The 24,554-nt window shown below is 39.3% G+C and overlaps 1 protein-coding gene across 2 annotated transcripts in view; it reads right to left on the bottom strand.

The window, feature by feature from the left end:
* The window catches only part of LOC124612477, a 230,798-nt gene that overhangs the window by 29,777 nt on the left and 176,467 nt on the right, over positions 1-24,554 (bottom strand). For both annotated transcript variants that reach the window (XM_047140715.1, XM_047140722.1), the window contains exon 11: positions 21,496-21,714. In XM_047140715.1, the coding sequence (XP_046996671.1) occupies positions 21,496-21,714 (219 nt within the window). The remainder of the gene's footprint in view (positions 1-21,495; positions 21,715-24,554) is intronic.

The raw sequence follows: 24,554 nt of genomic DNA, 5'->3' as shown, positions 1-24,554 counted from the left end.
ACACCACTGGCATAAAATTGTAATGCCAATAGGGATAGCAAATAACACATCATTCTACTAACTGTGTGGGTATAGTACAGTAATGGTACGTCACTCCACGATGCTTCTACTCTATGCCAGAATTCATCAAACACAGTGGCTGGCAAGTTGAGACATGCCAGTCTCTCAGCCATGCATAACCAGATGTTTTCAGTGAGTGAGAGATCTGGAGAATGTGAATGCTAGGGCAACAATCCGATCAGGATAGCACAAGAAAACATCAACAGAGACCTTGAAGATAGGGCACAGGAGCTGACCTTGACAACATCACAAATATCACTCTTGCTATCCAAATTACCAGCTATGCAAACAAGAGATTATGTGCTGTGTACATAATAGCACTCCATATTATCATACCTGCTGCTGGGCCCTTATGACAATGACAAATGTAATCTGGCAATCTTTATTCCCCTTGAAGCCTTCATACACAGGTATGTCTACTGTGAAGGTGTACTGATACTGGTGTTTGTGCGTGGCTATCAACCTCTATCTACTGACACATCAGGAGACTGCACAACAATGGTAGCCATGATTACAGTCCATTGCGCTCAAGAGGTCATTGCACTGTCTATGTGGATGCTATCTTGCTGTAAACAAGCCCATTTCCAGACTCAAGATATGTGACATGGCTGTACAATCCTGCATGGACAAGTGAATACTATGTATATTCTCATGGACTAAAGTTGTGTGGGGCCACTGATTTCCTGTGTGACATTGAATAAGGCCCTCGTGATCACAACAGTTCCATATTCTCACAACAGTTCCATATTCACACGACAGTCGTCATGGGATCCTGACCTATGATGAGCAGCAACAACATGTAACGATAAACCACTGTCTTCATAGACCGCGACCCAGCCCTGTCGAGTTCCAACACATGCTGGTTGATTTTTCTGCTCACACAAGGTGTAACACAACTCTCTCGCAGATTACAAATATCCTAATGTGATTTATGAATGAGTAACTCATTGCATAACATTTTTCTTATACACAGAATGTAGACAGTGTCATTCTAACCTACTTTGAACAGCTGTGCTAAAATTCTGTTCTAACTAATTGTACAGATAAGCATGCACTACACTTAATGTCAATTGGTTGTTTGTTGCATGCCATCTTCATGTTAGTGCAATTTTAATGCCCAGCAGAATAATTTGGCTTTGTAGCCACTGCTTGTATCTATCCTGAATGTGTGCAGTTCTGGCTGAAGAGGATTTTGAAGTGAGTTCAGTGAGTATACACTGTGTAGCATACTCCAAATGCCCTACATACTTGTAACTCCTTGGACAAAAAGATGAACTGTCTTTGGTCAGTGAATGTGTGTTTTACAAGTGCTCTAATATGCATCATCGTTAGAGTCTGCGCAAGATACAGTCTCTAGAAGAGCGTAGCGTTCCAAAGGATTGGAAAAGGGCACAGGTCATCCCCGTTTTCAAGAAGGGACGTCGAACAGATGTGCAGAACTATAGACCTATATCTCTAACGTCGATCAGTTGTAGAATTTTGGAACACGTATTGTGTTCGAGTATAATGACTTTTCTGGAGACTAGAAATCTACTCTGTAGGAATCAGTATGGGTTTCGAGAAAGACGGTCATGTGAAACCCAGCTCGCGCTATTCGTCCACGAGACTCAGAGGGCCATAGACACGGGTTCACAGGTAGATGCCGTGTTTCTTGACTTCCGCAAGGCGTTCGATACAGTTCCCCACAGTCGTTTAATGAACAAAGAAAGAGCATATGGACTATCAGACCAATTTTGTGATTGGATTGAGGAGTTCCTAGCTAACAGGACGCAGCATGTCATTCTCAATGGAGAGAAGTCTTCCGAAGTAAGAGTGATTTCAGGTGTGCCGCAGGGGAGTGTCATAGGACCGTTGCTATTCACAATATACATAAATGACCTTGTGGATGACATCGGAAGTTCACTGAGGCTTTTTGCAGATGATGCTGTGGTGTATCGAGAGGTTGTAACAATGGAAAATTGTACTGAAATGCAGGAGGATCTGCAGCGAATTGACGCATGGTGCAGGGAATGGCAATTGAATCTCAATGTAGACAAGTGTAATGTGCTGCGAATACACAGAAAGATAGATCCTTTATCATTTAGCTACAAAATAGCAGGTCAGCAACTGGAAGCAGTTAATACCATAAATTATCTGGGAGTACGCATTAGGAGTGATTTAAAATGGAACGATCATATAATGTTGATCGTCGGTAAAGCAGATGCCAGACTGAGATTCATTGGAAGAATCCTAAGGAAATGCAATCCGAAAACAAAGGAAGTAGGTTACAGTACGCTTGTTCGCCCACTGCTTGAATACTGCTCAGCAGTGTAGGATCCGTACCAGATAGGGTTGATAAAAGATATAGAGAAGATCCAACGGAGAGCAGCGCGCTTCGTTACAGGATCATTTAGTAATCGCGAAAGCGTTACGGAGATGATAGATAAACTCCAGTGGAAGACTCTGCAGGAGAGACACTCAGTAGCTCGGTACGGGCTTTTGTCAAAGTTTCGAGAACATACCTTCACCGAAGAGTCAAGCAGTATATTGCTCCCTCCTACGTATATCTCGCGAAGAGACCATGAGGATAAAATCAGAGAGATTAGAGCCCACACAGAGGCATACCGACAATCCTTCTTTCCACGAACAATACGAGACTGGAATAGAAGGGAGAACCGATAGAGGTACTCAAGGTACCCTCCGCCACACACCGACAGGTGGCTTGCAGAGTGTGGATGTAGATGTAGATGTAGATGTAGACCGATGAGCAGTGACCAATTTGCATCCAGACTACTTGGCAAGATCATTCGTGTGTTTGGAAAGGGAGGCCAACAGTGTTCGCCCCCTTTTGGTCAGTTGGTGACACAGAACTGAGGCGCATGCTCTGCAATTTTCACGAACAATTTTACAGAAACTATCCAGTAAAAAAAATTTATTTTTGCATTACTTATAGCTTTATATATCAGCTTCAAAGTCATATGCCCATCATTTTGTTAATGACCATAGTTATTATGATATTTGTATGTAAGTAAGTCACTGGGCCAAATTCAAAAAAGATTGCAATGAAAAACAGGAGCCACTATGATTTTGGATTTGGTTCATGTAACATAGTATGTTGTTGTGTATGAAATTTAGCTGACATCAAATTTTTCTTTAGACTTGGGTGGAGATCTCTATCTGTCAACTATCTCGAGAAAATTGATCTGATGTAGCATACTCATTTGTGATCACACATACCAGTAGTACAGCTAGAGTGAAATATCCACAACGTTCCTCACATTTCATGAACGGTTTGAGATACTGACATGAGCTTTTGGCATGTGCTAGCACGCAAAGAGGAACATATTTTGCCACATGGTTATTAAGCAGGACTTCATTATCTACTGTATTATTCCACTGACTACAGACTCTTTCGATAAAAGAATGTAATTTTTAAGGACTATGGACAGCTGGTGAAACAAGAAATGCTACGGGTTTTGGAACAATGTAAGTGAAGACATTTCACATTTATTTCTGCATTGAGGATGTGCTTTTTCATAAGCTATTGACCTTACTTTTCCCCACTTCCGCACTTAATAAACCACTGTTTCAGAATTTTCTCACAATTGCATCTGCACTGTGTTTTGGCAAAAGAAACAAATTTTAACATGGCAACATGAAAAATGTGTAGGTTTTACACAAAATTTGCCACTCATAACGCTTCTCTGAAAGTTACAAATGGTTAACAAGTCAAGTGAAAATAAATCACTATTTTGTTGCATTTTCAGTGGAATTCTTTTCAGATACTAACAAAAGCAGAGATGACAGTAGATCTTTCTGGATGGCCACCATGCAAGTGTGGGTGTGGAGGGGTTCCACTTAATATTTAGTAAAGATGTGAGTGTTGGCTTCAGTTTAGAACAGCACTTGCCCTGCAGCTCTCAACATTTCCCCTACAGCATTGCCTGTAACCCGTACTATTGCCACTCTCCTAATGCATGTCCTGCCAACTGCACGTCTACCGGCTATGTTATTCTGTGCTCACTCAACATGTTGGAACTTCAAGAGATCAAAGAAATTTAGTGTCCTTATGCTCTATGCTGAATGGTGTGTTGAACAATGCAAATAGCTCTTCAACATTAGTTTCATGCCATCAGAAAATAAAAATATGACATCAACATCATCCGAAAGTATATTACTATATTTTAAACCCTATTTTTTCCTTGTAAAAACTAAATATCTGTTTTTGTTGTGGTCTTCAGGCCTGAGACTGGTTTGATGCAGCTCTCCATGCTACCCTATCCTGTGCAAGCTTCATCATCTCCCAGTACCTACTGCAACCTACATCCTTCTGAAACTGTTTAGTGTATTCATTTCTTGGTCTCCCTCTACGATTTTTACCCTCCACACTGAACTCCAATACTAAATTGGAGATCTCTTGATACCTTAGAACATGTCTTACCAACCAATCCCTTCTTCTAGTCAAGTTGTGCCACAAACTTCTTTTTTCCCCAATCCTATTCTATACCTCCTCATTAGTTATGTGATCTACCCATCTAATCTTCAGCATTCTTCTGTAGCACAACATTTCAGAAGCTTCTATTTTCTTGTCCAAACTAGTTATAGTCCATGTTTCACTTCCATACATGGCTACACTCCATACAAATACTTTCAGAAACGACTTCCTGACATTTAAATCTATACTCGAAGTTAACAAATTTCTCTTCTTCAGAAACGCTTTCTTTGCCATTGCCAGTCTACAATTTATATCCTCTCTACTTCGACCATGATTAGTTATTTTGCTCCCCAAATAGCAAAACTCCTTTACTACTTTAAGTGTCTCATTTCCTAATCTAATTCCCTCAGCATCGCCCGACTTAATTCAACTACATTCCATTATCCTCGTTTTGCTTTTGTTGATGTTCATCTTATATCCTCCTTTCAAGACACAATCCATTCCGTTCAACTGCTCTTCCAAGTCCTTTGCAGTCTCTGACAGAATTACAATGTCATCGGCAAACCTCAAAGTTTTTATTTCTTCTCCATGGATTTTAATACCTACTCCGAATTTTTCTTCTGTTTCCTTCACTGCTTGCTCAATATACAGATTGAATACCATCGGGGATAGGCTACAACCCTGTCTCACTTCCTTCCCAACCACTGCTTCCCTCTCATGTCCCTCGTCTCTTATATCTGCCATCTGGTTTCTGTACAAATTGTAAATAGCCTTTCACTCCATTTATTTTATCCCTGCCACCTTCAGAATTTGAGAGAGAGTATTCCAGTCAACATTGTCACAAGCTTCCTCTACGTCTACAAATGCTAGAAATGTAGGTTTGCCTTTCCTTAATCTACCTTCTAAGATAAGTCGTAGGGTCAGTATTTCCTCACATGTTCCAATATTTCTAAGGAATCCAAACTGATCTTCCCCGAGGTCGGCTTCTACCTGTTTTTCCATTCGTCTGCAAAGAATTCGCGTTAGTATTTTGCATCCGTGACTTATTAAACTGATAGTTCGGTAATTTTCACATCTGTTAGCACCTGCTTTCTTTGGGATAGGACTTATTATATTCTTCTTGAAGTCTGAGGGAATTTCGCCTATCTCTTACATCTTGCTCACCAGATGGTAGAGTTTTGTCAGGACTGGCTCTCCCAAGGCTGTCAGTAGTTCTAATGGAATGTTGTCTACTCCCGGGGCCTTGTTTCTACTCAGGTCTTTCAGTGCTCTGTCAAACTCTTCACGCAGTATCGTATCTCCCATTTCATCTTCATCTACATCCTCTTCCATTTCCATAATTTTGTCCTCAAGAACATCGCCCCTGTATAGAGCCTCTATATACTCCTTCCACCTTTCTACTTTCCCTTCTTTGCTTAGAACTGGGTTTCCATCTGGGCTCTTGATATTCGTGCAAGTGATTCTCTTTTCTCCAAAGGTCTCTCTAATTTTCCTGTAGGCAGTATCTATCTTACCCCTGGTGAGATAAGCCTCTACATCCTTACATTTGGCCTCTAGCCATCCCTGCTCAGGCATTTTGCACTTCCCGTCGATCTCATTTTTGAGACGTTTGTATTCCTTTTTGCCTGCTTCACTTACTGCATTTTTGTATTTTCTCCTTTCATCAATTAAATTCAGTATCTCTTCTTTTACCCAAGGATTTCTACAAGCCCTTGTCTTTTTACCTACTTGATCCTCTGCTGCCTTCACTATTTCATTCCTCAAAGCTACCCATTCTTCTTCTACTGTATTTCTTTCCCCCATTCCTGTCAATTGTTCCCTTATGCTCTCCCTGAAACTCTGTACAACCTGTGGTTTAGTCAGTTTACCCAGGTCCCATCTTCTTAAATTCCCAACTTTTTGCAGTTTCTTCAGTTTTAATCTACAGTTCATAACCAATAGATTGTGGTCAGAGTCCACATCTGCCCCTGCAAATTTCTTACAATTTAAAACCTGGTTCCTAAATCTGTCTTACCATTATAATCTATCTGAAACCTGTCAGTATCTCCAGGCTTCTTGCATGTATACAACCTTCTTTTATGATTCTTGAACCAAGTGTTAGCTATGATTAAGTTGTGCTCTGTGCAAAATTCTATCAGGCGGCTTCCTCTTTAATTTCTTACACCCAATCCATATTCACCTACTACGTATCCTTCTCTCCCTTTTCCTACTACTGAATTCCAGTCACCCATGACTATTAAATTTTCATCTCCCTTCACTATCTGAATAATTTCTTTTATTTCATCATACATTTCTTCAATTTCTTCGTCATCTGCAGAGCTAGTTGGCATATAAACTTGTACTACTGTAGTAGGTGTGAGCTTCGTGTCTATCTTTGCCACAATAATGCGTTCACTATGCTGTTTGTAGTAGCTTACCCGTACTCCTATTTTTTTTATTATTATTAAACCTACTCCTGCATTACCCCTATTTGATTTTGTGTTTATAACCCAGTATTCCCCTGACCAAAAGTCTTGTTCCTCCTGCCAGCAAACTTCACTAATTCCTACTATATGTAACTTTAATCTATCCATTTCCCTTTCTAAAGTTTCTAGCCTACCTGCTCGATTAAAGGATCTGACATTCCACAATCCAATCCGTAGAACGCCAGTTTTCTTTCTCCTGATAACGACGTCCTCCTGAGTAGTCCCCGCCCTGAGATCCGAATGGGGGACTATTTTACCTCCGGAATATTTTACCCAAGAGGACGCCATCATCATTTAACCATACAGTAAAGCTGCATGCCCTCGGGAAAAATTACGGTTGTAGTTTCCCCTTGCTTTCAGCTGTTCGCAGTATCAGCATAGCAAGGCTGTTTTGGTTAGTGTTACAAGGCCAAATCAGTCAATCATCCAGACTGTTGCCCCTGCAGCTACCGATAAGGCTGCTGCCCCTCTTCAGGAACCACATGTTTGTCTGGCCTCTCAACAAATACCCCCCCGTTGTGGTTGCACCTACGGTACGGCTATCTGCATCGCTGAGGCACGCAAGCGTCCCCACCAACGGCAAGGTCCATGGCTCTTGGGGGGAACGCTAAATATCTATCTGAGATGATTTAATGTAGGGGAAGCAGGTCCCAGACTCAGATTTATTAGTACATCTCAATGAAAAGTTAATTTGTGTACAGGTGGGCCTAGCAAAATATTCTTGTTTGACCAATTCTCCATAATTTTTCAACAATCTAGCATCCCTAATTTGTTGAACTATCAGATGGGATAGCAAGTATTCAGAGAGAAGCTGTGCGGTGCATTTAGTAACTGGCAAGAATGGCACAGAAATGCGCAACAAATTGCAGTTGGGGACAACAAGAAAAGCAATTTGCATTATTGAACAGTATACTAACAATATTCTGAGGGCCCAAAGACTGACAAATGTAAAGACACGATACTCCTTCCAAGCTATATCTTTCACAATGACTAAAATAATTAGAGAAATACAGGCTTATTAAGAAGGAGTACCAACAATCTTCCTTCCCATTTATCATCCTCAAACAAAATAGGGAGTATAGACATATTCTGTAAATGGTAAATAAAAATGAAAGAGGAAGAGACAGAAGTCAGTAAGTCTCCATTGACCTTTGGTTCTTGGTGACTTTTCCAAACTCTCCCCATTTCCTAAGCCTCGTCAGTCTTTTTTATTCAGCCCTCTTTCTTCCCCTTCAACCTTTCTGCCAGAAGAAGGAGACACTGGTTCTGAAAGCTTTCAAATGTTCTTAACCTCTATATATACGTGTATTCTCCCGCTGTCACTTGGTGGTACACTTCTTAAAGAAAAACGTTAAGGATCATACACACAGTTGCAGAAGGGAAAGAAGAGTCATTCCAAAATCTGGACCAGAAAAATAAAAAAAGCACAAAGAAAGATTCAAATAGTTTATTTCAAACCATTTCCCAAACTTTGTGTTGACTTTTCCTTACCTTCAGCATTATCTGTAAATCCTTTCGTTTTCTCATTGCTCATGTTTATTCCAATACAGCATGGCGAGAATTTAAAATGCTATGCACTGGACAGTATTTTTAAATATACTCTTCCACAGAAAATATTTTCAGCGTAATTTTTTACTTTCAATTTAAACAGGTGCCCATTTGTATTTTCAAATAAGACTTTCTGTAGTATGTCAATCAGGGTGAGGTATAGCAAAAACATTTATTTACTGGAGATGGTTACTTTTTAACATGTACATCTGAGAAAAAATAGGTATACTGACATCATAAGTGAAAGGAAAGATGTGTTCACACAAGGAGACAGCAATAATAATAACCAGAGTTCACCCACAAAAGCCAGAAGTCTTGGGCAGTGAAAATATAGTATCTTTCCAAGTGTTTAAGAGGTGAAAAGATACTTTTAAAATTAGGCACCATATTTCAATAACGCACTGCTATCAAAACAACTGGTAACATTGGATTGGAAGAACTGACGGAGCCAGTGTGAGAGAACTGGGGAACTGTATTCGGGTGAAAAATCAAACTGTGTGTCACACTATAGCAAATTATACGTGAGTTTCATATTTCATATTCGTCCTGGATGATGTTCTGTGCTCCAACTGTGGTCAAAATTATAGTTGGGGGTGGGGGGTTCCATCTAGGACAAGAGTACTGATGAATAAAACTTTCCTTCATGCAATGGTCCTTGAAAGAACTGTGGTCCTCATTCCAAATACCTGCAAGTGTAACTGCAGTGGAAACCAATTTTTCACTGTCAAACTGAATAAACATTTGCACATGGCCTAAGATAATGAAAAGGGCATTTATAATGTTTGTTTATAACAAAAAAATAACAGTATGACAACCTCATCCTTCAAATTTGTAAGAGGTGTCACTGAAATTTAAAACAATGATGTTAATGTACTTGCTAAATGCAGATCCCTGTTATGTGTAAACAACATACCTGAAAACATGGTTTCCATCACTGGCAAAATTCAATAAGATCCTTCATTATTGTCAAAAGAAATTTTGCTTTGGTGACATTAGTAAGCTGAGGACAGAAAATTGCACAAATTCAAAGACTGTAAATGGCTGCAAGAATTCTGTCATTGTAGAACAAGAAACATAATTGTAAATTCTGGTGGTTCCTGTTGGGATGACACTTCCTAACTACTTCTAGATCCTAGCATATGCCCACAGTGAATACAAGTGACATGAAATTTGAGATAGGTCATCCAGAAAGAAAAAAAATTACTGTTGTGGGGATACAATAACTTACATTTGTGGTGTTGTAAGAGAACTGCTTTAGCTAAGAATATGTACTGTTTGCATTTTGTTGTAAGCAGTACATAATTGATATAGTCATTTCATGTAACATTCAAGCCATGATTAATTGTTCAAATGGATGAATGCTGCAGCAGATTATAACACAAAATATATGACATTTACAGAGACAAAACACAACGTAAACCAATGACTCACAGATGGGCAACACTGCCCGATATAGAGCATGTATGTTGTCACAATGAAAACCAAGTGACACAGACATTGGTCAAAAGGGCCTAAGAAGCAAAAACTGGAGAAATGGATTTTTCAATAAGTGCAATAATCTGTCACATGCTGGCTAACATCTCACAGCAAAATTATACACCAATGTACAAATCAGAACAAGCTGACTATAATCTGTTCATCATAAGAATAAACCTAACGTAAACAAACATAAACATCATGACTGGTCAGAAGCCGTAGCGCACACACACACTGGTGTTGTTATGCTCTTGGAAGTAGGTCCTACTTATGTATTAGATATATTATTACTAAGTTACAAAAAATGAATCTTTATGATATTGACAGCCATCAACGTTTTTCTTAATCACACTTCAGCTACATAGTTTTTATTTCAAAAATCGTGTACAGCCACAGTCTCTGCAGTGTTGTGCTCTGATTGTCGCTCTGTTAATGCGCAGAATTAAAATGGCTGAGGCTGCTTTCTGTACCATAGTGAAATATGCTGTGGAATATGGTAAAGTGCTGAGACATAGGTTGTTCTTGATGTTTTTCATAAACTTATGGAGGTACTTGGCTTTGAAGTTTTCCCACCCACTGTATGTAACACACCTGATGTAATTATTTACTTGCCCCGTATGTGTAGGGCAGTCGGTAGCGTACTGGAATGTTAGCCAAGTACAGATTAAGCTTCGCTGGTTCAAGTCTCCCCAGTTTAATTTTTTTTTCCTTGTTCAACTTGAAATACCTACATCTCTTTACTGTATGGTAAAATGATGATGGCGTCCTCTTGGGTAAAACATTCCGGAGGTAAAATAGTCCCCCATTCGGATCTCAGGGCGGGGACTACTCAGGAGGACGTCGTTATCAGGAGAAAGAAAACTGGCATCCTATGGATCGGAGCGTGGAATGTCAGATCCCTTAATCGGGCAGGTAGGTTAGATAATTTAAAAAGGGAAATGGATAGGTTAAAGTTAGATATAATGGGAATTAGTGAAGTTCGGTGGCAGAAGGAACAAGACTTTTGGTCAGGTGAATACAGGGTTATAAATACAAAATCAAACAGGGGTAATGCAGGAGTAGGTTTAATAATGAATAAAAAAAATAGGAGTGCAGGTAAGTTACTACAAACAGCATAGTGAACGCATTATTGTGGCCAAGATAGACAGGAAGCCCACGCCTACTACAGTAATACAAGTTTATATGCCAACTAGCTCGGCAGGATGATGAAGAAATTGATGAAATGTATGATGAGATAAAAGAAATTATTCAGGTAGCGAAGGGAGACAAAAATTTAATAGTCATGGGTGACTGGAATTCGACAGTAGGAAAAGGGAGAGAAGGAAACATAGTAGGTGAATATGGATTGGTGGTAAGAAATTAAAGAGGAAGCCGTCTGGTAGAATTTTGCACAGAGCATAACCTAATCATAGCTAACACTTGGTTTAAGAATCATAAAAGAAGGTTGTATACATAGAAGAATCCTGGAGATACTGGAAGGTATCAGATAGATTATATAATGGTAAGACAGAGATTTAGGAACCAGGTTTTAAATTGTAAGACATTTCCAGGGGCAGATGTGGACTCTGACCACAATCTATTGGTTATGAACTGTAGATCAAAACTGATGAAACTGCAAAAAGGTGGGAATTTAAGGAGATGGGACGTGGATAAATTGAAAGAACCAGAGGTTGTAGAGAGTTTCAGGAAGAGCATTAGAACACGATTGACAAGAATGGGGGAAAGAAATGCAGCAGAAGAAGAATGGGTAGCTTTGAGAGATGAAATAGTGAAAGCAGCAGAGGATCAAGGAGGTAAAAAGACGGGGGCTAGTAGAAATCCTTGGGTAACAGAAGAAATATTAAACTTAATTGATGAAAGGAGAAAATATAAAAATGCAGTAAATGAAGCAGGCAAAAATGAATACAAACGACTCAAAAATGCGATCAACAGGAAGTGCAAAATGGCTAAGCAGGGATGGCTAGAGGATAAATGTAAGGATGTAGAGGCTTTTCTCACTAGGAGTAATATAGATATTGCCTACAGGAAAATTAAAGAGACCTTTGGAGAAAAGAGAGCCAGTTGTATGAATATCAAGAGCTCAGATGGAAACCCAGTTCTAAGCAAAGAAGGGAAAGCAGAAAGGTGGAAGGAGTATATCGAGGGTCTATACAAGAGCGATGTACTTCAGGACAATATTATGGAAACGGAAGAGAATGTAGATGACGATGAAATGGGAGATACGATACTGTGTGAAGAGTTTCACAGAGCACTGAAAGACCTGAGTCGAAACAAGGTGGGAAAATTACCGAACTATCAGTTTAATAAGTCACAGCTGCAAAATACTAACGCGAATTCTTTAGAGACGAATGGAAAAACTGGTAGAAGCCGACCTCGGAGAAGATCAGTTTGGATTCCGTAGAAATGTTGGAACACGTGAGGCAATACTGACCTTACGACTTATCTTGGAAGAAAGATTAAGGAAAGGCAAACCTACGTTTCTAGCATTTGTAGACTTAGAGAAAGCTTGTGACAATGTTGACGGGAATACTCTCTTTCAAATTCTGAAGGTGGCAGGGGAAAAATACAGGGAACGAATGGCTATTTACAATTTGTACAGAAACCAGATGGCAGATATAAGAGACGAGGGACATGAAAGGGAAGCAGTGGTTGGGAAGGGAGTGAGACAGGGTTGTAGCCTGTCCCCGATGTTATTCAATCTGTATCTTGAGCAAGCAGTGAAGGAAACAAATGAAAAATTCGGAGTAGGTATTAAAACCCATGGAGAAGAAATAAAAACTTTGAGGTTCGCCGATGACATTGTAATTCTGTCAGAGACTGCAAAGGACTTGGAAGAGCAGTTGAACGGAATGGACAGTGTCTTGAAAGGAGGATATAAGATGAACATCAACAAAAGCAAAACAAGGATAATGGAATGTAGTCAAATTAAGTCGGGTGATGCTGAGGGAATTAGATTAGGAAATGAGACACTTAAAGTAGTGAAGGAGTTTTGCTATTTGGGGAGCAAAATAACTGATGATGGTCGAAGTAGAGAGGATATAAAATGTAGACTGGCAATGGCAAGGAAAGCATTTCTGAAGAAGAGAAATTTGTTAACATTGAGTGTAGATTTAAGGGGAAGTCATTTCTGAAAGTATTTGTATGGAGTGTATGGAAATGAAACATGGACGATAAATAGTTTGGACAAGAAGAGAATAGAAGCTTTTGAAATGTGGTGCTACAGAAGAATGCTGAAGATTAGATGGGTAGATCACATAACTAATGAGGAGGTATTGAGTAGAATTGGGGAAAAGAGGAGTTTGTGGCACAACTTGACAAGAAGAAGGGATCGGTTAGTAGGACATGTTCTGAGGCATCAGGGGATCAGAAATTTAGCATTGGAGGGCAGCATGGAGGGTAAAAATCATAGAGGGAGACCAAGAGATGAATACACTAAGCAGATTCAGAAGGATGTAGGCTGCAGTAGGTACTGGGAGATGAAGAAGCTTGCACAGGATAGAGTAGCATGGAGAGCTGCATCAAACTAGTCTCAGGTCTGAAGACCACAACAACAACTATAACAACGTATCATAATTAGAAAATCATCATCATTTGTAATGAACAATGCGTGTCTTCTTGTTTCTAATTACATATTGGATGCGAAATTCCTGCTTTCATTTCGAATACAAATTCTGAATTAGCGGTGTTTTATGAAAGACTTCATAAAAGTTGCTTAAAATAAGACACCATAACCATTTAATTTTTTAACACAAAAATGAATAAGCAAATCCTCTTCATTTACACTATTCCATTGTTTTATACCACAGAGGTAGATAAGTATTGTAGAAATACGAAAAACAATCATTTTCACAGCATGGAGCACATCATACAAATGCTGCATTTTTACATTTGCTAATGTACCATTACAATATGAACCTAAAAGAACTGATCTGGAGCCAAGTTGCGGGGTTTGGCCCAAGAAGTAACAAGACTGTTAAGCTGCCAGACGTAATGTAACTAATGCATGCAGCATTTTCACATGTCACTGCCAAACGCTGGCGGGATATAGAACGGCTCCTCGTAAAAGAAGAAGAGAATGTGCGGCGCCTGGTTGGCTTCGTGGATTCTGTTGTTGATAGGCTCGTTATCAATGTAGCAGGTGACACTTGCAGAACTGAAATGTATTTCTCGGATTTGGATAACGAAGGTGCTAGGAGATTACCAGATGACTGACTGTAATTAATACCTTCAGTGGTTTCAGTATTCAACAGTACGGTGAAATCCCTGCCGTATGCTTTTGCATTACACACAGCTCTCTCACAAAAATTACCCTATGTTTAAGTTAGAAATTTTCATCACTCTTGTTTGTAATTACAGTACTGTGTCAGGTGAGAATGAATGCATTTTATGCTTTCTGTCTGGTCACCTAAGAAGTGTGTGGTAGTGCTGGAGTTTCTCCAAATATTATTTCAGTCTCTTTAAAAATTAAATGACATTCAAAGGTATATTGTTTCTTTGCTCGTCTCTTTTTACATCTGAACTGCAACTCACATCACTGCAAGTTAGTTGGACTGTTGGCTTGCCAGTGCTGCCCAAGTTTAATGTGCTGATAAAGCTGTTGTCCCACATTATCACTCAGTCTATGTGCATGTAACACAGCACAAAACGTATCCTTTAGATTGTACTTGACTGTAATGTTCACAACTTGGCTTCTGTTCCATGTGAAACGAAATCCAATGAGATTCAAGCAAATGCGGAAGAATACGTGAGGTAATGTTTGCATCAGGTTTATTCTTATGATGAATAGAGTATAGCCCTAGTGTTTTTGTCATTTGAATTAAAGGAGTATGTAACTACAATATCACACACAGACCACAAAGCTCAATTATTTGATGTTTGTTGATGGGCAACTGCTAAGTGTAACATTCAAATAACTCATTCATGTAGCTGCTTTCATGGATGAGGGCATCAACAACAGCCATAGCTTACATCTGTGGTGTGACAAAAATCCAAATGTCACCCGAAAAAATATTTTCTGTGTCATTACTATGTAAACTTTAAGTATGATGTGGTATGTAATTAGTTAGTTAGGTCCATTGCCCTAACTAACTTTCTTACAGAACACAATAAGTGTACTTCCTGCAAAGTGAATTGCCACTGTTATTGGATAAGGTTCCTTTCACTACAGGGGTGGGCATTTTCTCTCTGCACATTTTAACCACTAGATAACGTATCATCTAAATGTAACGTTTCTCAGACCTGACTTCAATACATTTTTATATATGTGGATGGATGGAAAATGAAGTTATAGGAAAAAACTAACACAAGGCAGAATTTGCCACAAAACAGAATTACAAGTGCACCGAAAGACACTCAGAATAACTAAGTGTAACACTGTGATGGGATGTGAAGAGTTGTTTTAAAAAAATAACCTATTCTGTTCTACACCATTCATGTTATTTCTGCTGACTAGGTGCACATTGCACTTGTGCCAGTGAGGATATCAGAGATGGGGCTACACTAGGCATGGTCTACATATCAACAGGACTAGGAGAGGAAGACTGATGGGGTTTATTTACTGAGAGTATAGCAGAAGGGTGTAGGGCCACACATGGTCAAATACCTGTCACTGTGGCTTTACAATAAACCACGCAACAGACTCCCCTGCCTTAGATGTATTTCAACTAATTTAGAGATTTCTTCACTGAGTACAGAGAAGAGAGAATGTACCACACCAGAGTTCACAATGATCAGAGAAATTTACTAGGAATCATCTTTCTTCATAAGAATGCACAGTCTATTAAAAATAAAGTACACCAGCTTGAAACTGAATTACAGTCTTTGAGCAGCATTGTGCTATGCATTACAGAGCACTGGTGCAAAAGAAAATCAAACACAGGATATAACGCATATGTGGTATGAAGGTGCAAGTTGCTACTGTAGAACTACTTTAAATGATGGGCTATTGTGTATTTATATCAGAATTAGCACACATCTTTAAGTTAGAAATGATCTGATCACACTTAATGTAGATAAACATGGCAGCCACTGAAATAACAAAGCTAATCATTCTGCATGTGTACCATTCACCTATTTGTAGAGCTGACACTTTCTTTAACAAATCTCAACACAAAATGCTGAATAATATGCGGAGACATGAATACTAACGCAGGTTTACAGGTGTTCTGGGCAGAGGAGAATCCAGGGGGGAAGAAAGGGTGGCTATAGGGCTGCAACTGCAGCCTTCCCAGACCTAAAAAAATGTAGCTTTGTTTACTCTACAGAATTCAGAGACAGTGCAGTGATATACGTGACTCAGTTTTTCACGTGGACCGACAGGAATCATGGCAAGTGTAAAGGCTTGAAGTCAGCTTTCCAGCCAATTTGGAGTTGGTGCAAGGGGCATAGCAACAAGTTTACAGTGCTGGAGTCACCAGTAGATGTAGTTCAGGTGTGCAGTAATGATGAGAAAAACTGTGTTCACATCAAAGAATATTGTACAACAAGGACCAATTGAATGAGGCAGCGCAGTTGTTCATACGCTGATCTCATATTCAGGAAAGCATACTTCCAAGGGAGGATCGGAAAATAACACAAAATAATTTTTTTCTCCCCTGATATTTCAGCTTGAATGTTGAAATTTCTTGACAATATAATCTGAAGTCTGTGCTACACAAAATATTTTGCTTTCATGCGCAGCTCTAGCAAGAGTAGCCTGAACATGGCGTGCATGCTACTGTCAACTTGTGAATAGTGGAGAAGTGTAATCTGATATTTGTGGGCCAAAGGGCATAAACTGAGTGAAATTCACAGGGATATGCGTGATATGTATGGGGACAACTGTATGGACTGTATCAGTGTCTCCAGGTGGTGTGCATTCTTTCAAGATCTGAGCCTTGTGAACCTTAGTGATTTGCCATGCTCTGGGCAGCTGGTAACAGCTGCAACACCACAGAATATCAGAGCCATTGAGGCAGCAATTTTGAACAACCAGCATTTGGAAATGTGAACATTATCACAACAGTTCAACATTTCCTATGGTGCAGTGTGTGACACTGATCATGAGACACTGAGAAACTTCGTAAAGTCAGTGCTCACTGGGTGCCTAAGTGAGTGACTGATGACAAGCTTGGATCACTTAACACATTACGCTGCAGAAGGGCATCATCAGGAATCATCACTGGTAATGAGTCATGGGCGTATCACTAAACACTCAAAACCAAGCAGGCCTCTTTGGAGTGGAAAGATAATGGTTCCCCAGTACGAAAAAAAATTCAAAGTGCCTCAGTCTGATAGGGAACTGTTTGTGATAGTGTTCTGGGATAGGCATCATGTGTTACTTGTGGGCTTTGCTGAACAGGAGACCAACGTGAATGAAGCAGCCTACATGAAAACTTTGGTTCAGTTGTATCACACTCTTTATGACAAATGCCACAACATTAATGCTGTGTAAAACTTCTTCATGACAATGCTAGCCCCCATGTTGCTGCCCCTGTTTTTGAAAAAGCTGCCAAATTTGGGTGTATAGTGCTCCAGCATCCTCCATACAGTCCGTCTTGTACTATCAGATGTTCATCTGTTTGGTCCCACGAAGAAATTTCCGGCCGGCCAACACTTTGCAACATATGTGGCAATGAATCAGCAGTCCACTGATGGCTGTACTCCAACCAAATAGACTTCTCTAAAAAGAGCATATTGAAACTGGTACCGCGATGGGAGAAATGTGTTGAGAAAATTGGTGATTGTGTACAAAAAATAGGTAAACGATGTAAGTACATTTGTGATTTTTTTCTTTTTGTTACCTATTAAGCTTCTTGGCAGTAAAATTATTGCGCTTTACTTCCCTCATAGATTCTGCGCATGCGTGTATAATTTTTTGAGCCACTTATTGTCAGTGTATTATGATGACAAGTCCAATATCATTGTAAAGATGATCCCTGGATGAATAAATAAATAAATAATAACAATAATAATAATAATAATACTGTTTCAGTAAGTTATCTGTGCATTCTTGCTCATTATTGTGAGATCTTTTTATGAACAATATTCAAACAGCTATAACTTTGCAAAAACTGGGAATTATATTTCTAAGAATTGTTACATTTCAAGTTGTTCTGAAATATTTACTGCACTTCCTGAAAATGCTGTATTTAATTTCCAACCCAAGTATGATGAAATATGCAAATACCTGTTACGATCTAAAAGCCTGCAAGCAAGAAATAAAATAAGAACAGTGAAATTAGGTAAACAGATCAACGGGGATGAAATGAAGGAAGGTGCAATCACCTGAAATAATATTAGTGGAATCCATTCCACCTGCAGTATCATGAATGTGTAGTGACAACTGAAAACTTGTGCCAATCCAGGACTACAACCCAAATTTCCTGTTTGTCATGAGCAGCCACCTTAACAATTAGCTACGTGAGCATGGCTCCAGGCCTGGTTCAAACTTTCATTGTGTTCACAGCTCAGAGAAGCAAACATGACTGAGGATGAATTTTTCAGTCAGGCGTGGAAGCATGCAAAATAGCCTAGGCATGTTTCTGCGAACTGCAGACCAAGATTCTGCTAAGTCTGTTAATGTCTACAAGGTAAACATCAAGGTAAATATCCATAAGCTCTTTTACAACACAGTACAGTGTACTCTAGATTGCCCACAGTAATTGGCGACTTGAAAATCATGGATAATTGAATTCTGCAGATAACCAACACTTAAAGTACGTGGTAATGTATTAGAGTTGTTCAAAAACAAAAATTAATCACAATGTCATAATTAAAATCACTCAAATAATGTTTAAAATAAATTATATTTTATTTATCATATTACACATGAGAATACAGCACTTACAAAGCATAGAGTGGCAAGTTAGTTTCACATTACACTGCACTACTTTGAAACAAAATATTCTTGAATTGACTTCTGTCTCAATGAGGTACACCTTCTTTAACATAACATGCTATGAATTTTACACAACACCAACTTGTCAGAAAGGGGATCATGTCCTTGCAGTTCCAGACTGTCCAATAACCCTTCAGCCCATTCAAGTGCTGATGCATGACTGATTACTGTTTCTGGAATTAGACAAATGTTGTTATCTTTGTCACTGTCATTCTCCCCCCCCCCCCCCCCCCCCCCAGATTTCCCTTGTACTTGGTAACAGTAGCAATGTCACTCAACATCCCATGACCTAGTTCTATGCAGTCCACATCAAACAATTCAGAAAAACCTTCTTTGTCAAGTTTCACACCCCAGAGTACTTTTCAAAACAGCAGCTAACATTCTCTGTGTGTTCCAAATCAAATCAAACAGAAATACTTTCTTTGTCAAGTTTCACACTCTGGAGTACTTTTCAAAACAGGAGCTAATGTTGCTAATGAGCAGTCTTCATCATCATTGGAATCACCAATTTCATCAATTTCAGGATTAATGTTTTTCCATGAATTGGCTGTAGCTGATTGTTTTACCTTAGACTACACCTTCCACACTTCATAAATTGCAAAGTCAATTGTTTCCAAAATGTTTGAAGACTGCTGCCCTCATCAATAAGTTTTTGTAGCAGATTTCCTCCATATATTTTCTTCATAGCAGCACTGACACCATGAACCATTGGCTGAATTAAAGCTGTCACATTAGGTGGTAAGTATTTTACAAATATCATCCTGTTTCCAATTTCAGAGCAAGTTCATTCAGATGCAAGCAGGTAGACCCTTCAAAGTTAAATGTTCTCGGACCTGTAGCATGGAGCACTTATGGAACCATGTTTGAAATATTCTGCAGTCCATTCAGGTCTCTTTCTGGTGAAAATAATGGACACATACATGTACATTTCTTTTTCTTTGAAACAGAGCAGTTTTTTTCACTTTACCTATTATACCAAACTTAACTTTATACAATCTTGTATCATTAGCACAATACAACACAGTTATCCTTTTTTTATTTGATTTATAACCAGGCACACTACGCTCTGTCTCGAAAGCTTAAGTCTTTGGTGGTAGACACTTCCAAAACAGCCCAGTTTCGCCCTTGTTGTTTATTTGCTCCAGTTCTAAATTTTCTCATACTGTACACTCATGGGAATCATAACAAAATTCAGAAGCAAGCTTATTATCTGCTTTTAGCTTTTCTCCTCAGATGGCAATCTCCTGGATACCATGACACTGTTTAAATCTACTTAGCCAGCTGGAAGATGCATTAAAATGTCCTTCAATCCCCAAGGTTTTGAAGAAAAACTGGGCCTGTTTGGCACTTATTGAGCCAGATACTAGTGTGCCCTCTGTTCTTTTCTGATGAAACCATTACAGCTTGGCTTTATCCAGTTCTGTGTTTGTAGATATTTTCATAGCCTTTCACTTTGACAAACCTTGAAATGAGTCAGACATGCTAGCAAATTTGTTTTTCCAAATGTCACAGATCACAATTTCACCCACATTGTAAATCAGTTCCAGGTTCCACGAATCAATACTGTCTTCCTCAAGTTTGTGTATTATCTCCAGCTTCTGCTGTACTGTTAGCACAACACATTTTCACTTTTCAGACATTGTTCAGCACTAACAGAAATCAAATGACTACAATATTCACCACAGCAATGCAATCCAGCACTTGAGGTGTTAGAGCAGCACACTGTTAACTAGTGTTGTAACGTGACATTATCATTCAATGGCAACTGCTCCAACATAAAAGAAAAATTTTCAGCAACCATAAAAGAACTGGGAGAAATAGGCTGCAGGTAATCTGCAAAGCGGATAATAATTGAGAGTTTACTGTACCAATAAGTTGTGCATAGATAAACAACTCTGCACTGTTATAATTTATTTCATGTTCTTCGGCAATCCAACATTTTACAACAGTTGACATACTGAACTACACGAGCTATATATGATTCTAGTGTTACATTTTGGAGTGTGAATACTGTCTTGTCAACATGTGCTATGCCACATTTGGAAGGAATAAGGTAAATGCCTAGCCTGAGAAGGCCATGATGATCAATCACAAGGAGCAGTTCATAGCCTCAACTGGAGAGCAAATATGCATTGCAGACAATGAATAAATCAATATAGAAGATTTCAAGAGAATAACAGACAGAAAAGTGCCTTTCACCTACTCTTAGACTAACATAACGCAAAGCAGTGCATGCCACAGTGTGTGTGTGTGTGTGTGTGTGTGTGTGTGTGTGTGTGTGTGTGTGTGTGTGTGTGTGTGGTTATCTTGTCTATTGACACATGAGTGGGCAACCATATTGCGCGTGTTAGTGTATCAGACATTTCACGTGCCACCAATTTATGTCAAAGAATCATGAAAGTTCTGTAATTTCATCTGACCTGTACTCAGGAACTATACACAAGTGCAAATAATGTCCTTAATCGTGTCTAAATATGTCAATTTATGATTTTAATTCTGATAACAATGCCCTATATATATGTATACAGGAAAATGCCTGAATTATGGATCATACATAAAAATGAAATAATTACTGATCTTGACTATATGAACTGTGTGTGCCTCTCCCACCTCCAATAAACAACTTTCAGTGATAGGCTTTCCCAGTCCATTACCTGTTGAATATATTTCCTGAGTTCTTCTCCTGGACTAACAGAATGCTGCTTGTTTTCCTGTACTCTGTACGTAAGTTGGTCTTCTTTACTAAAAGGCTCATCGTCTACAGTCGATGCTGCACTTGATGTAGGAAGAGTCAATGGAGGGATATCAGAGTGATATGCCTCCTGGAAAGCTGCAGCATTTTTAACAGTATCCAACATCTTTGCAAACTGGTACTGTGAATGGAGAACAAAAGAATACACACAACATTACGTCTTATTTTTTCAACATGTGCACCCGTCTTTCTCAGTTGCTACTTAAATAATCTTTATCTTGTAGATTAGAATAGCTAATAACTATTGCTATTTTTTTCAATCAAATTTTATTTTTTGTCCTTAACCAAACATGATTCGTTTACAGCTAAGTGTTTTAAGCTCTTCAGTTATCTCTCTCTCTCTCTCTCTCTCTCTCTCTCTCTCTCTCTCTCTCCCCCCCCCCCCCCCCCCCCTATATTTTATGTATTTCATTGATTCTTCTGTTAGCATGTTCACACACAAAATTCCTTGTACAGATATTTGCACTGAGCTGCATTTTGTTATTACTGCACTTATCCCTGCTCTCAGTGTAATGACACACAGCTCAGTGTCAACATTTATAAAAGGAAGTGAGAGTCTGGAAATGCTAATAAAAGAGCAAATTACGATAGATCAAATAGAAAACATAGATCAAATAACACAAACCACTGAAGATGCATAAAACAATAAAATGAAATTTCAGAAACAAAAGTAAAATTCAGTTGCAAAAGATAAGTAGCATAATAATTTTCCCTGAAAGATGAACAACACAACACCTTGTGTATCATTCTTCCACATGCAGCAGATTAGGAATACCAACCATACAGAATGATGTAAACAACAACACAAAACAATTAAAGATGAATAAGCTTTACACAATTTCTTGCTTGCACAGAGAAGAAAGGCTGCAGAAAGATTGCACATGCACCAAACAAAAATAAATGTTCAGGATGCTCAATCAAGAAAGAGAAATAAAATAAACAAACAGGCACTGACAATGAAATCATGTGTTGTATATGTGAATGGCTGTGACTGCAACATTTTTCTTTTTTTCTTCTTCTCTACAGTCTTGGCTTGTGAGTGCGTACTACTGCAGTATGTTGTTGATTATTCACATGCAAACACTAAACGTAATATTACAATGTCTGTGGCTTATTTGTAGTATAACTCAAACCCATATTTAACAGGTCAGAGCCCTGTACCTTACTTGTCAGATTACCACAAAGATTATCGGCAACTGAATTCACAAATAATAGGGTATTCCTAATATCTCTGAACCTTGAACGTAAGTAATAGTAACCATTCAATAGTGGGGCAAAAGGGTCAAGACAAACACTAATAAGTGAGAATATTTTCTTCTTACGCCAGTAACTGTTGTTCCCACTTATGGAGTTTATTTCTCAGCAATATTTCCTGTTTTACATACCAATCTAAGAAGTCAGTTGCATAGCTGGTGAGTAGGAGCTTTTTATCATTTAAACATGATGCAAATCACACTTTTCTTAAACAACAACAATCATGGAAATTCCTGGATGGAACATACGTACACCAAGGGAAAGGCAACCAGCCATCGTTAGCAGACTGATGTGTGGAACATAGCAACAAATAACAGAAAACAGTATTCACACAAGCTGTCATGAGCCTATTCTTTTTCTAGTAAAAACAGACACACTTAAACCACAGACACACTTAAACCACAACCACACAGACACCCAAACACACATTCCTATGACTGTGGTGAGACTGGTGATTATGATCAATTATTAAATCAATTTCCTGAGCAGATGGAAATTGAGATGAGGTGGGGAGGACACACGAGGCAAAGAGGGGGTAGCAGGATAGAGCAAGACCAGTAGTCTTTCAACAGATGACTCAGCAGTTGCACAACATGACGAAAGGAGTTAAAACCACAGAGCATGAGAGAGAGCAAGGGGGGGGGGGGGGGGGGGGGGGGAATGTGAGGATGAAGAAGGAGGCAGGGAGGGGAGAGAGAAAGGGAAAAGTGTGTGTGTGTGTGTGTGTGTGTGTGTGAGAGAGAGAGAGAGAGAGAGAGAGACCATGTGGAAGGAGCAAGTAGTGGCAGAAGACAGTACACAATCTGGATGGTTAAAGAGTGATGTGGCCGGAAGAAAGAGGGCAAAAGGGAAAAGGTGATGTGAAGCAGTGGGAAACATGTTAGCAGACGTTTAGGCCGGGGGGATTGCAAGAGTACAGGATATACTGGAGAAAGACTTTTCATCTCCGAAGTTTGGAGAAACTTGTGCTGGAAGGGATACCCAAATGGCCTGCCTAATGAAGCAGCTGTTGAAGTCATTTGTGTTGTGGTGTGTAGCATATCTGGCAACTGGGTGGTCTAGTTTGCAGTGTGCCAGAGTTTGTTGGTGACCATTTGTATTGTGGTGTGTAGAATATCTGGCAACTGGATGGTCTAGTTTGCAGTTTGCCGGAGATTGTTGGTGACCATTCATGTGAGTAGATGGCTGGTTGGTTACTTGTCACGCCCACATAGAATGTCACACAGTAATAGCAGCATAGCTGATATATAATGTGACTGCTTTCGTATGTGGTCCTGCCTTTCACTATGTAAGAAATACCTGTTACTGGACTGAAGTAGGAGATAGTGAGTGGGTGTATGGGCCAAGTTTGGCACCTGTGATGATCACAAGGAAATGACTCATGGCGTGTAGGTCTGGGATAAGGATAGACTATGACATTCTGTAATTCGGTAGCTGGTAGAACACTAGTTTGGGTGATGTGAGCAGGATTTTGGGAAGGATATCTCTCATCTCAGGGCATGATGAGAGATAGTTGAAGATCTGGTGACATGTAGTTGAACTATTCAAGACTGGGATGTGACTGGAGTTATACGAGTGCTGGTTGCTAGCTGGTAAACAGGTTTACTAGTATCAGGGGAAGAGATGTTATGGGAGATATGTTTATGAGTGGGGTGCTCTTGCCAATAAAGGCGCTAATACGGTCATCAGTATATTTTGACAACTTGT

The sequence above is a fragment of the Schistocerca americana genome, chromosome 1 (genome assembly GCF_021461395.2).
Source record: "Schistocerca americana isolate TAMUIC-IGC-003095 chromosome 1, iqSchAmer2.1, whole genome shotgun sequence".
NCBI lineage: Eukaryota > Metazoa > Arthropoda > Insecta > Orthoptera > Acrididae > Schistocerca > Schistocerca americana.
The sequence above is the reverse complement of the archived record's forward strand: the minus strand, read 5'-3'. Positions and strand labels throughout refer to the sequence as shown.